The 15000-nt window shown below is 43.1% G+C and overlaps 1 protein-coding gene across 7 annotated transcripts in view; it reads right to left on the bottom strand.

Annotated features, from left to right (window-relative positions):
• The window catches only part of lama2 (laminin, alpha 2), a 316273-nt gene that overhangs the window by 95173 nt on the left and 206100 nt on the right, over nt 1-15000 (bottom strand). For all 7 annotated transcript variants that reach the window (XM_080453619.1, XM_080453620.1, XM_080453623.1 and 4 more), the window contains 3 exons: nt 2794-2970; nt 2324-2509; nt 937-1055 (listed from right to left, as the gene is read on the bottom strand). In XM_080453619.1, the coding sequence (XP_080309745.1) occupies nt 937-1055; nt 2324-2509; nt 2794-2970 (482 nt within the window). The remainder of the gene's footprint in view (nt 1-936; nt 1056-2323; nt 2510-2793; nt 2971-15000) is intronic.

Genomic DNA, 15000 nt, shown 5'->3' with positions numbered 1-15000 from the left:
AAGTAACAGTTTTGGACGTTTCCGATGAAAGTAGTGAAAATAGCCGATCTACAAGTTCACGCATTGTGAACTTGTAGATCTGAACTTGTAGATCTGCTATTTTCAAATGTTTTAAGAATAATAATGACAAAAAAGGAATGGTTTTGGACATACAAGGTTTCCACCCGACCGACAGCAGCGATAATATTTCAAAAGCAGGCCAGTCAAATGGCGCAGCCACAATGAAAACGAGAGGGAGGGATGTGGTCTTTTGCACTGACAGTGAAGATAATCATCACCTGATGTAATAGATGACAGATATGCTTAATTAACTTGCCTCCCCACTGATTTACGGGCCAGTGTCACACCAAAACAATGGGTGTGTGCAAATGGCAACACGTCAGGCTGTGTTTCTGTGTGCGCGTGCGTGTGCGGTGTGTGTGTGTGTGTGTGTGTGTGTGTGTGTGTGTGTGTGTGTGTGTGCGTGTGTGTGTGTGTGTGTCTGTGTGTCACTAACCGTTCAAGGCTGAATAACCCGAAATTAACCAAAATTAAGTCACATAAAAAATAAATAAAATATTAACAGAATATTAATGGAATTAATCACTTCAATATAATCTATAATTGTTGTTCATACAATATTTTACAATACATAATTAAAAACAACAGCCGTACAGAATGAGATATAGACCTCATTGTTTTAGGCCCCATTTGAACTGTCCACACATAGGACTGCAACTTTATTTATTGATATGACGTCATAGACGGTTAACCGCGGTTAACTGCCCACATTCCAAAGTTCCCCCCAAAAAGGTCCAAATGCCCATCCCTAGTGTGTATGTGTGTGTGCGTGCGTGCGTGCGTGCGTGCGTGCGTGCGTGCGTGCGTGCGTGCGTGCGTGCGTGCGTGCGTGCGTGCGTGCGTGCGTGCGTGCGTGCGTGCGTGCGCGCGCTTTACCGGCTGTGTCTCATCATGTTTCCATGTGATGCCTTGATAAGAACGTAGTCCACGTAGAACAGAATGTCCATGAAGTCTTCCCGGGTCATGGCGCGTCCGTCAGCGTGCTTCCACTCGTGCTGGAAACATGGACACAAACACCTTTGATTTGACATGTTGTAATCATTATTTAGGCATTTGGCAGACACTTCTAAAAAAGGCGCAGGATGGGAGTAATTAGATGCAATCTGTTCCATTTTGTGGATGATCAATCAATCGGAGAAAAAAATAACAGCACGTCAGCGTCTAGTCTAACTAACTCTAGTCATCCAACAGGGTAAGCGGTCATGTTCATGCTCATAAAACATGTTGTAACTTGTAACCATTTAAACCAGGGGTCTTCAACAGGGGGTCCGGGACCCCTAGGGGGTCCTCAGAGTTACTACAGGGGGTCAGCCAAATCTTTGTGTGATATGATTTTTCTTTTTTACGTTAACCACTTGAACCCATCCCCTTTCTGAGGAGAACTTTAGCCAAAAATAGTAGATCTACAAGCTCACAACGCCGAGCTTGTAGATCTGCTATTTTTGGCAAAGAGGTAAAGGTGTAGACGGAAAAAAGAGCAGACCAAGTAAACAAAAAAAGTATAATCTGAAACACAATTTTATACAATATAGAGGGGGTCCCTGCTTCATCTCTCTCTCAGCTAGGGGGTCCTTGGCCTGAAAACGTTTAAGACCCCTGAGTCCCTCAGGGCTCTACACTAGTGTCTTTACAGTTTTCTGTTATTGTATACTGTTATTTATTTATTATTAAAAAGAGTTAAAAATAATACATTTAATTTAATACAGTCGATTGATGTTGATTTAATTTGTATTACATTGATAGATATTGAATTTATTTGAGACATATTTTCTATTGTGTTGCCTAAACAAAGGGTCAAGAGCCTTTATCTACTGCTTTGTGGCTAAAACAGGAAGAAGAAAAGCCCAGGATTCTATTGTTGTTGTTCAGTGTGCATTATCGAGCTTGCCAGAGTGCAAACGTGAATGCCAAGTGAATGCCAAGAGATTGTTTTGTTGTATTCTTGTATGCCATTTCACATTCCGACATCCTGTCAAATAATGTTCAACATACAGTAGTTAATCTACAAAACAATTAGAGATGCCACAATCGATTATTTTCTTACAATCCAAAAAAAGATTCTAGCAATGCTTCAAAATCCCCACTATAAACAACTTGCATTTTCAATTATGACATTTAGCCAAGACAATAAAACATAACTTTGTATTGATTAAAAAAAATTGCTTAGTAACTTTCCACCACTGCTTTTGAGGCCCTTTTTAAATTCTCTCCCTCGTCATTTTGATTCTGACCCCGCCCCTTGTCCCTGTGGCCCCGCCCTCACCTCTGTCATGTCAATCTCGTGGCGAGTGAGCTGTCCAATCTGGAGCCCCGGTACGTGGCGCGTCATCACGCGGTCTCTGTTGGGCCCGCCTCTGATGATGACCTGAGGCTCATAGGAGGAGGCGCCAGTCTCATCTCTGGCCTCGTAGTACACTGCATACTTTAACTGACCCCCATACGCTGTGATCTGGAGAGAGAGAGAGAGAGTGTGAGTGAGAGAGATAGAAAGCTACAGTATGTAGGTGGGCGGATAGATTGATAGTCCCGAGCTCATTCTCACATTCACTCACTCATTCTGGCACACACACACACACGCACACATGCACTCGCACACACGCACACACGCTTACACACACACACACACACACACACACACACACACACACACACGCACACGCACACGCACACGCACACGCACACGCACACGCACACGCACACGCACACACAAACACACACACACAAACTCCTCACCATGGAGCCCCTGAACTGCTCAGGCAGTCTCCAGTAGTAGGGTTCGGTGAGGTCAGAGGTCACAAGGTCGGCGTGAGCCAGGATCTCCGGGTGCTGGAAGGTCACGCCCCTCCTCGTCTCCGCAATGTTGGACTTGTCCACCAGGGGGAGCACCTTCTGATCTGGCTTCAAGGATAGCTAGGAATGAAGATAACAATTATATACATGATTACTGTAAATAATACAGTTAAGAACACCATGTATTTTCACATGTTCAGTTCAATTCAATCCAAATAATTACTTTTTTCTTTTTATCCATTTGTAACGCTGAGAGTGTACAAATGCAACCAAACCCATCCCTTATGGGTCCATTTGGTTACATAGTCTAGTACTAGTCTCTCGAGCCAGACTGTTGACTCAATTTTCAAAAGCTTCCGTGATACAAAGCGGATTTCCCGCTTCCCTCCCATCTTCCGTTTTGTCTTTGCAGTCGCGTAAATGTGTCCTAATGTAAATCAAATTAGTTGAAGCATACGGTGCGTACCAAAAATCCTGAAGGGGGCGTCTTCAAGTGTCATTTGGTAGCGGCGGACATCTTTGTGGGGTATAAAAAGGTTGACTTAACATTGCCCCCCACCAGTATGTCTGCAGCTAGCTACTATGCCACGCCCCCCATGGTGACGGCACGTTGGCAAGCACTATATTACTGCTTAGCAGAAATGGAAATTCAAAAATATATTTTCGGGAAATTATGAACAGATGACAACTTCCGGAAACGGCATTCAAGAGGCGTATAGTTCCAGACATTCAGAGATTGTAGAATAGTTGTCTGGCTACGTAAGACTACATTTGAATCCTAATAAAGTTCAGTTCAATGGGCTCAATTAATTTATGATTTAATTTATCCTCTTGAGTGAGTACAAATGTAACCAATTTGTTTACTTTACGGGTCCACATTTGTAAACCAAACTAACACTGAGGATTGCTCCTGTAAAAGAGTCCTATAATAAAGTTGTCTCCTTTAGCTGGAGTGTTGGAATCTTCATGGTTGAGTTGCCGAGTTTTCTTTTGCCAATATTGTCTGTAGTCGGATTCTGATTATTCCTTTGTCTGTTTCAACATGACTCTTGGACGGCGTTGACTTTGGCATTACTCATCCTGCCCCCCACCACCCCCCTCCCCCCCACCCCCTCTCTGCAGGCCTCAGATATTCACTCGCTCTTTCAGCGACGCCAAAGTGTGAATATGAGTTATTATAATTGTCTCCATCTGTTTTGCTCTCTTCTTTCTTCTCTTTCTTTCAAAAAGCTTCTCATTTCTGACTCTCTCTCAGTCCCTGCCACCCATCTTCTACTCATCTTTTCCGTCAACCCCCATTCGTCTTTCTCTCTCTCTCTCTCTCTCTCTCTCTCTCTCTCTCTCTTTCTCTCTTGCCCTCAATAAATGCCTCGATATTTCAATATCGCATGAATAAGATGGCTGTGTTATTGTTGGCCGTGTGCTGCAGCTGAGAGGACGCTTTTAGAAAGCCATTTATTTACTTCCCTGCAGTCTGGTTATTCTGTGGGTGTGTACTGTACATCGTCACTGTCAGGTGTCCAAAACCGTTCCTTTTTTATTATTATATAAAAATAGCCGCTTGACAAGCTCACAAATTGGCTATTTTCACAACTTTAGTGCGACACTGGTAGGATTACGTAGCATTAATTTACAAAAAAAAAACAGAGGTTGAAATATTGAGATAATAGAAAACAGTGACGATGTACAGTACGGAGAGCAGGGTTGGGAAGTAACGGATTACATGTAACGCCGTTACGTAATCAGAGTAAAAAAAAAACGTAACGGTAACGTCTTAGAGTACATTTTAAAATGTGTAATCTGGATTACAGTAACGGGGGTGTTGTAACGGGGGTTACATGAGGATTACATTCTCCCCTTCCCCTCATTAATTTTACAAACAAGTTATACATTATTATAACACCAAACAACCACCTGCAAGAGCGCACACTCCACACAGACGGCAATGGATTGGAGTTGAGCGCAGCGCGCACCTCTCTGTGTAAAATCCCCACAGACAGGAGGCTGCTGCTGCGTCAGGGCGGTGTTGCCAGAATTTGCGAGAGAAATAAGCAACCAGGTCTATGAAAACAAGCCCAAAAGAAGCGACTATAAAAGTCCACACGAGCACTTCAAAGCTATATCGGTCGTCCATTAAACAATGAGCATATTTATATATGTTGGCTATTTGAAAATAGACGATCTACAAGCTCACAACCGTTCTACCATTATTTACAAGCAACTTCAGAAAAATAAGCCCAATGTGGCTTATAATAATCAGACCAGGCAACACTGCAGACGGAGATACTACATAGGAGAGCATTGGATTGGGGATAAATAATCGGTAGCGCAGTCTTCTCTTTTGTCAAATAAAATGAGGCTTTTTATTTAAAGAGTAGCTTACGGGGTATAAATATAATTTTATAGGGTGAGTTCTTTGTAGACTATATAAATGAGTCTTTACTGTCTAGTCAATGTTTACAGGGTCACAGGCAGATTACATTCTCCCCTTCCCCTCATAAATTTTAAAAACAAGTTATACATTATTATAACACCGTCACCAAACATTAAAATAATAATAAGTCGAAATAACAGTATGCATGTCGCATGCGACGACCCGTAGGGTGCCTACGCTGTGTCGCTTCCTAGTGGCTGCTTCAAAAAGCTTTCTTGGTGGCTGCCCACTGGAACTGCGCAGTGACGGTGAGCAGCACTGCAGTAGCGGTCTTAACTGTCTGTAGGCAAGGTTAGGCAACCGCCTGGGGCCTCAAAAGTCAGGAGGCCTCATGAGTAGGGATGGTAGGCTACTGAATGGATGCGTGGAGACGGTCAGGACGCACAGCGTGCACCTCTGTCAATATGGTAATGGTAGACACCAGTTCTCTGGTTGAGATTCAACATCAAGTGAAACGCTGCACATAACCAGTGATAGGTTAGATTTAAAGCCTATATTCCAGTTTATAATGCGCGGAAGCCAAGCAACACTTTTGACAGAGAGAGATGGGGGGGGGGGGGAAATTAAGAAATACTATATTTTAAATAGTGAAAAATACAGAAAATAGGGGGAAATACATAAAATCTCTAATCTGTGATTCTAATGTGATTAATGTGACCCCTACAGTCAGTGAAGTCCAGTGCTGAATGTGACAAATATTGAGACAAATAGGCTATAACCCAATACATAATTTTATGAAATAAATGGGTTATATTTTACAGATAGTTACACTATTCTTGTACTATATTAAAATTAAGTCATCCTTAAACTTCAAGTTAAATTAATTATTTCTGTGGACTTAAAAATCATCGTTTTATTTGATGGCCTTCTTTTTGATTGGCCTTTTACAGGCCCTACCAGCCTGTAGGGGGAGGTAGAGAGTAACATATTATAATACCAGCCTGTAGGGGGAGGTAGAGAGTAACATATTATAATGCCAGCCTGTAGGGGGAGGTAGAGAGTAACATATTATAATAGCAGCCTGTAGGGGGAGGTAGAGAGTAACATATTATAATAGCAGCCTGTAGGGGGAGGTAGAGAGTAACATATTATAATAGCAGCCTGTAGGGGGAGGTAAAGAGTAACGTATTATAATACCAGCCTTTAGGGGGAGGGAGAGAGTAACATATTATAATAGCAGCCTGTAGGGGGAGGTAGAGAGTAACATATTATAATACCAGCCTGTAGGGGGAGGTAGAGAGTAACATATTATAATAGCAGCCTGTAGGGGGAGGTAGAGAGTAACATATTATAATAGCAGCCTGTAGGGGGAGGTAAAGAGTAACGTATTATAATACCAGCCTGTAGGGGGAGGGAGAGAGTAACATATTATAATAGCATGCTAACCTGGTCTATTCTATTTACTTGATCTCATCTAGCCTATGTATAGCCTTAAACTAAAGGCATTTAGTGTCTTTTTATTAAAGGCTATGCATTTTATTAGGTTTTATTATTTTTTTGTAAAGGTAAAGAGATTTTATTTGCCACTTTGCCCACACATGGATGGAGGTTAGATCCCATAGGGACGGTTGTGTTATTTAAAATGAGCTAGTTGTTGGTTGTCAAACAATCAAAATGTTACTGTAGGTCAAGATGCCTTTTCTTATATATGATCTGTTATTAGTTGACACAATGACTCTACAGTAATGTAACTGTTCAGAGAGGTCAAATTCTTAACAATTAAATGACCTTAACCATATTTCTGTTGTCCTTATCTTAATTTCATAGGCTCAACATTCTTGTCTATCAATGGTAAAACTTGTATTATATAATTAAATAGAGTTTTGCTTAAAAGTAATCCAAAAGTAACTGAAAGTAACTAGTAGTTACTTTTTAAATGGAGTAATCGGGATTACGTTACTGACTACATTTTTTAGAAAGTAACTTGTAACTGTAGGGGATTCCTTTTTAAAAGTAACCCGCCCAACCCTGACGGAGAGTATACATGTGCAACTGATGTGATGATGCTGTGAGTATCATGTGAATAATATTGGACTTATGGACAGTGGTTTGTAGTTGAGAGGACAGCTTGAAATATCATACTTCTAATCTGTACAGACAGTGGTTCTGTGGTATGGAGCCAGTCACAGTTGATACTAACTCTCTGTCTGTCTGTCTCCGTCTCTCTCTCTCTCTCTCTCTCTCTCTCTCTCTCTCTCTCTCTCTCTCTCTCTCTCTCTCTCTCTCTCTCTCTCTCTCTCTCTCTCTCTCTCTCTCTCTCTCTCTCTCTCTCTCTCTCTCCATTGTGTGTGCTTCGATTCAATTCATTTGAGAGCATTTACAGGAATCTCATCGACATTCCTCTTCTAAATGCCTTGGGTGTCAGTATTGATCAGTCCAAACAAATATCATTTATATATTTTACACTTGTATAAAAAGTTGTGGCGTATCAGGGCCGATACGCCAGAGGGCAGAGAGGATGTTTTCGCCCATGCCCTTGTGTCGGTGTACAGTTCATATCGGACACCGTTGGACTGATCAGCATCAAACTGCATGCACACTCCTGGTAGGCCTAGGAGGTATATTCTTCACAATAACCATTCCACATACACTTGTGTATTTCTCTTTTTTTTTTTTACAACTTCTCTATTAAACACAATTTATTTTCGCGAGTGTCTGGCCAAAATGACATAGGAACCGGTAATGTACCGGAACTGTAATTTATGTATGTGTTTTACAGTTAATAATATCCAAAATGTCCTCTGGCCTACAGTAGGACCCTGCAGCAATCCTATTTGAGCGTTGCTTCTGTATAGACAAACGCTGAAATGACAACGGAACTACCATGGTGTCACCATAAAGACTACTAACATGAATGATACACAGCATGACTTTAATCTATTTAATCAATTTAAGCATATCAAATGCTTTTATTTGTGGATAAATTAGTCTATGTGTATGTGATGAACAAATCATCAACCGGGGGATAATCTATATTTATTTATTGTTCAGGGGTATGAACATGTTTAGGGTCTGTTCCCAATACCCATTCCTACTCCCTATCTCTCTCTCTCTTTTTCGTTCTGTCTCTCACTTCTCTTTTCTCTGTATTTCTCCCACTCTCTATTCTTCATTGCTATCTCTCAGTTTATTTCAGTCACTCTGCCTCGCACGCACACGCACACGGACACGGACACGCACACACACACACACACACACACACACACACACACACACACACACACACACACACACACACACACACACACACACACACAAAGAGAGAGCTCTCTCGATGTAAACACCCAATGGCAGGCTGATTAAAATCACTCTGAGGCATTGTGTGTTTGTGTGCAAGTTTGTGTGTGTTTGCAGGTGAGAGTGAAACAGAGAGCATGTGAATACCATATTGAGTATTGAGTATTGAGTATTATGCACACATATGTGTGAGTTTGTGTGCAAAATGTTTATATGCGTGTGCATGCATGCATGCGTGTGTGTGTGTGTGTGTGTGTGTGTGTGTGTGTGTGTGTGTGTGTGTGTGTGTGTGTGTGTGTGTGTGTGAGTGTGTGTGTGTGTGTGTGTGTGTGTGTGTGTGTGTGTGTGTGTGTGTGTGTGTGTGTGTGTGTGTGCGTGCGTGCGTGCGTGTGTGTGTGTGTGCGTGTGTGTGTGTGTGCGCGCATTCAGGTCCCTCTCCAGTGTAATCTCACGAGTCAGTGGTTCAGAGAAAATCTCCCTCTTTCCAATAAACTCTCCTTTTCTCATTCTCTCCATTTTTTCATCTCCCCGTCGCTCTGTCCTTCTCACTCTTTCAATACTCAAACTCCTTCACCTCCCCACTCTGTCCCCGTCTCTCTCTCACTCTCACCCTCTATGTCTATCCATCCCACAGCCTCCTCTTTCTGTCTGTCTCACTCTCACTCTCTCTCTCTCTCTCTCTCTCCCTCCCTCTGACTCTCTTTCTGCCTCCCTGTATTGCCTTTTCTATCTCTTCTCTCTCTCTACCTCTGCCTTTGTTTCCAGTTAACAGGACCAAAGCCAAATGTATAGTCCGGCGTAGTAGCTTGGCGAAAACAACTGATATCCAAGCGGATCACTCAGAATCTGTTCCTTACGTCAAGCGACATTGTTGTGCGATGCCGTATAAATTAAGCCACACTATACACACTAGAATATGTGACTACCTTTGTGTCTATGTGCCTTCAATTAGTTATCTCTTCCTCTTTTCTGACAGTCAACAGCAAATTAATTGCATGGGAGCCCCAGCTCGCTCTGTCCGGGCAAGCGTTTCTCAAGAAGGCCTTTAATAAAAACACTCTAGAGGTTTGGTTTCATTTTATGTGACTATTTGACAGACTGGCGTTTGAGTGCTTAATTCCACAGACGCCAGGTTCTATGAGAGAAACAAGCAACCAGCGTCATCTCGTTCTGCACGAACGATAGCTTGTGCGCGACTTTCAGTGCATGTTTGAGTATCATGAGACTCCACGATGAGCAGTAGTAGAGAAAAAACTAACTTTGCATCGGTTATAATAGACGATTTTCACTCTTACACGGGCTCCCATTATGCCACGGAGGGGGTCGCCAGACTGGACGACAGGGGACTCTCTGGAATAACTCAACGTCCCTTTCAACGTTGGTGAGTGATTAGCGACACATCAAAGATAACACTTAAAATGGGCGGATCTCTCCTTTAACTCTGAGAGTGTAAACATGTGATGCCATTTGTACACTCTGTCAATGTAACTCATAGTTATAGCTTAACTTCAGAGTGAAATCAAATTGAATTTATATAGCACATTTACAACAACCAAAAGCTGACCAAAGTGCTGAACATGGTTAAAAACAAGACAATTCAAAGCATCGAAACAAAAGAAACATCAACAAATAATATGCATTGATCAAGAACAGAATATGCAGAGTTAAGACAGATCAGGTAAGCTCAAGTTGTATGCTAAACCGTTACAAAGTGCAATTAAAAGCCAGAGAGAACAGATGGGTTTTAAGTAGGGATTTTAAAGGCCCCCAATCGACTGGGCGGATCTGATGGGGAGGGGCAACATGTTCCAGAGCCTGGGGCCCGCAGCAGCACGGTCACCCCTGCTCTTCAGGTTAGTCGTATGAACGACCAGCAACAACGTGTCCGCAGACCTTAGAGCCCTGGCTGGGATATAGTGCTGGAGAAGAGCCGAAAGATAAGAGAGTGAGAGGCCAAGAAGGGTTTTAAAAACGAATAAATGAACCTTAAAATCAGTGAAGAGCGGACAGAACTGGGGTAATGTGGTCACGTTTTTTAGTGCCAGTGAGGAGGCGGGCGGCTGCGTTCTGGACCAGCTGCAGACGCCTAAGTGACGCCTTATCGATGCCAGTGTACAATGAGATGCAGTAGTCTATTCTGGAGGAAATAAAAGCATGAATAACCATCTCCAGCTGTTTGTGCGGGAGGTAGGCTTTGACCTTGGCAATAAGCCTTAGTTGGAAGAAGCTTGCAACGGAGCTGATGTGTTTGTCAGAGTTAAAGGTAATATTTCTTTGTTACAATAAGTGTTAAGTAGTTCCATATTGTGATAGTAATCATTGCTAGTATAGAGTGTTCTGCAGCTCTTTATTAAACAGAAAGTTCATTTTCAGGTCGGGATAACAATTTTATCCAATCAGGAAAGAGAACTCACACAAGATACAGAAAACAAGTGAAATTGGAAGTGATGACACAAAGAAATGAGCACACAAAATTAGAACTGGAACACTATCAAATTGAAGCGGATAAATGGGTATACTGTATCCTGACTGGCTGAAATTGGCAAACCACCTGAAAATGTATTTTCTGTTTATTAAAGAGCTGTAGAGACGGGGAGACTCCCGTTGTTCAGTTTGTTACTGAACAAACACTATAGCAATGATTGCCATCAAAATATGGAGCTTTAAGGTCATTACACACCGGCGATTATGCGAATATACGCAAAATTCGGACTCGTTCCGAATAAATAAAAGACGCTTTTTCATTTCGCTTTTTCGCTCCATGGAAGCTTGCAATGACTTTATAATTTTTTTTTTTTTAAGTATTATTCGCCTGAAAAAATCGCCCCCGGTGCGTAAGGAGCTTTAACCTTTTTAACGCGTAAAATGAATTTGGTTTCATTTTAGGCTCTCAAGAGTAGAATTATTGTTAAACAGCTGCATTACTTAATTAAATAATTGTTATTTTGATCAACGTTTGCCTGTCATCTCTCCTATGGTACCAACATCAATACAGCATGGAATTGTGGACAAAATCTTATCCTAACGATAACAAAATATAGTACGTTTTTGGTCTAAATCACATCAAACGGTGCTCAAATGCCGAATAAATAATGGACCTTGATATGAAAAGGTTTGAAAACCACTGTCTTAGACATATAAAGTCAACCCAATAGCCAGATGCAGTAATAACTTAAGTACTCTGAAATGTTTCGTTGTGATTATAGGACCATAATGTATAATGTCTGTCCTCAAACAAACACGCAGGGTCTATTTCAGAAGGCTGAGCTTGCATTCAATTAAAAGTAAAGATGATTACGCAGCACAAGACGTTGAATCTTAATGAAGTCACACGACGTACAGCTGATACTATAATAGTCTTTCTTTCATTCGCTTTCACGTCTGTGCAAAGCCTCAGAGGACACCGGTTGCTTGTAAACCTGGTGTTCACATGCACTTTTAGTCAGGTAGACTCCAGTAAATTTAGTCTGTCACCGTGGGGGATCCGGGCTCATTCAATCTCAGTGGTCCTTTTTTTGTGTGTGGGGGCAAAAAAAGGAGTCAGTGGTAGAACGTTTTAAAAAATATATATAATTCTACTCCACTACGTCTCGGAAGCAAATCGTCACTGTCCGGCAGAAACCTCTTATCTCCATATTTTAAGGCGTAAATGAATGCCCTACTTGATCATACTACAACAGCGTCACTCAAAAGTATCAAAAATAGCAGATCAAACAAGCTCACGACGTGTTGCATCGTGTCGAAATCGGCTATATTCAAAACATTTTATACATAATGAAAACTTGTGAAATGGACATTCTGCATAATGAGTACTTTTACTTTTGGTACTTAACTTTAAGTATATTTTGTGCTAAGTAAATTTACACAAGTACATTTTAATCATGTCCATCATGGACATCATGTCCATCATGTCCATGTTCCATCAGGAAGGCGAAAAAGGCCTACACAAAAAAGATGCAAGACAAACTCAGCAATGGCGACATCAGGAGCACATGGCAGGCGGTACACACCTTGACAGACTGCAAAACAAGAACCAGAAGCGAGGTGAACCCGCCTGCCTGCCTCCCCAACGAACTGAACACTTTCTACGGCCGGTTTGAGATCAGCTCCAACCGCGGCAGCCAAGCGGGGCCATCAGCAGCACCAGCAGAGGTGAACCCTCTAACCATCTCGGAGAGAGAAGTGCGTACAGCCTTCACACGGGTCAACATCCACAAGGCAGCCGGACCTGATGGGATTCCAGGCCGGGTCCTTAAGACATGTGCAGACCAGCTGGCGGGTGTCTTCGCTGACATCTTTAACCTCTCCCTCTCCCTGGCTGTGGTCCCTGCAGGGTTCAAAATGTCAACCATTGTGCCCATTCCCAAAAAGGCCAAAGTGACATTCCTGAACGACTGGAGACCTGTTGCTCTCACCCCAATCGTCAGCAAGTGTTTCGAGAAACTGGTGAGGGAATACATCAGCTCCACGCTACCTGCCTCGCTGGATCCGTGGCAGTATGCATACCGCAAAAACAGATCCACCGACGACGCTATTGCCATGGCTCTCCACACCGTCCTCTCGCACATGGACAACAAGCTGCTGAAGGACAAATATGTACGTATGCTGTTCGTGGACTACAGCTCAGCATTCAACACCATTGTCCCAGCAATACTTGACAAAAAGCTCAGAGACCTAGGGCTACACCCAAGCATGTGCGACTGGATACAGGACTTCTTGTCCAACCGACATCAGGTGGTGAGAATGGGCAGCATCACATCCGACCCCCTGACCCTCAACACCGGAGCACCCCAGGGATGCGTGCTGAGCCCTCTCCTCTACTCCCTGTACACGTATGACTGCATAGCCACACATGTCTCCAACACCATCATAAAGTACGCGGACGACACGACAGTGATAGGCCGAATCGTCAACAACGACGAGTCTGACTACAGAGAGGAGATCAAATCACTAGCACGCTGGTGCCGAGAGAACAACCTCTCTCTTAACGTCGACAAGACCAAAGAACTGATCGTGGACTTCAGGAGGCCGCGGAGAGACCATGCGCCCATCCTCATCGACGGTGCTGCAGTGGAAAGGGTCAGCGAGTTCAAGTTCCTCGGAGTACACATCGAGGAGGACCTCAAATGGGAGACGCACTCCACACACGTGAGGAAAAAGGCTCAGCAGCGACTGTACTGGCTCCGCCGCCTGAAGAAGCTCGGAGTAGGACGTCGCATCCTCAGGCTGTACTACAACAGTTCTGTCGAAGGCATCCTAACAGGCTGTGTCACGGCCTGGTACGGGAACTGCACTGCCCGAGAAAAGATCAGCCTACAACGAGTAGTGCGATCGGCAGAGCGGATAATGGGAATCGAGCTCCCAGCGCTCCAGGATCTGTACAAAAAGCGGTGCGTGGTCAAAGCCAAGCGCATCATCAAGGACAAGCACCACCCAAGTCACAGACTGTTCAACCCCCTACAACGACCGCGACCGGGCAAGGGGCTCTACCGCAGTATCAAGAGTTCCACCACCAGATACTGGTGTAGTTTCAATCCGGCTGCTGTCAGAATGCTGAATGGGGCATAAGCCTGAATGAGGCATAGGCCTTGTTCAGCAGCCTGACAACAGGCAGCGCAGACTTTTCTGGCTCTTCCTGAACACACCTGTGGATTATACCAGGGACAATGACTTGGACTTTAGCCCCCCCTCGGACACACCTGTGGACTACACCAGGTACAAATGACTTTTTGTTGCACTCCCTCATGGAGCTACCTGCGGATTATACTAGGGTCGGTCCACTCTAGGTGGACACGCACTGACCTTTTGCACCTTAATCCCTTGTATAACGCACTGACTTTTTTTTTGTCTTTTTTATTGTGCTCCTTTTCCTCTAAGCACCTTAACGTCCATTGTCTATCATGCACAGTATAAGTATAACATGCACAGTATACAATACATTGCTGCTATGCTCAGGCACCTTAGTTTAGTTTCTTTTAGTTTTTATTATCTCAGGTAATTTGTAAATATGTAGATAACTTATCTGGCCTTCTGTTGCTCTCTTGTTTTGATCTCCTTCCCACTTACCCCCCACCCTCTTCTTCTCCCCCCCCCTCTTCTTTCTATGGAAACTAACGTTGCGATGGGAACGATGTACAAAAAAGAATTTCACCCACTTTTTTACCTTGTAAACCTGTGATGTGACAATAAAACTGATTCTGATTCTGATTCTTAAATGCAGGAACAGAGTATTTCTACATTCCGATATTGATACTTTTACTTAAGTAAATAAAGTTGAGAACATCTTCCATTAGTGCTTTTTTTTGTGTGGGGACCCAAAAAGGAGTACATTTAGTGTCTCTCTGGAACCCTTCATGTGGGGAACAGACAACATACTACAGTCAGTCTCCCCAAATACACTGGATAATTAACATAATATAGTACCCCTGTCCTGTCAGGAGGGGATTCCTGACCCAGTTTGGATCTAAAACCATAGTTCT

Source organism: Gymnoscopelus braueri (assembly GCF_963280865.1).
Source record: "Gymnoscopelus braueri genome assembly, chromosome: 16".
In the NCBI taxonomy this organism is placed as follows: Eukaryota; Metazoa; Chordata; class Actinopteri; order Myctophiformes; family Myctophidae; genus Gymnoscopelus; species Gymnoscopelus braueri.
The sequence above is the reverse complement of the archived record's forward strand: the minus strand, read 5'-3'. Positions and strand labels throughout refer to the sequence as shown.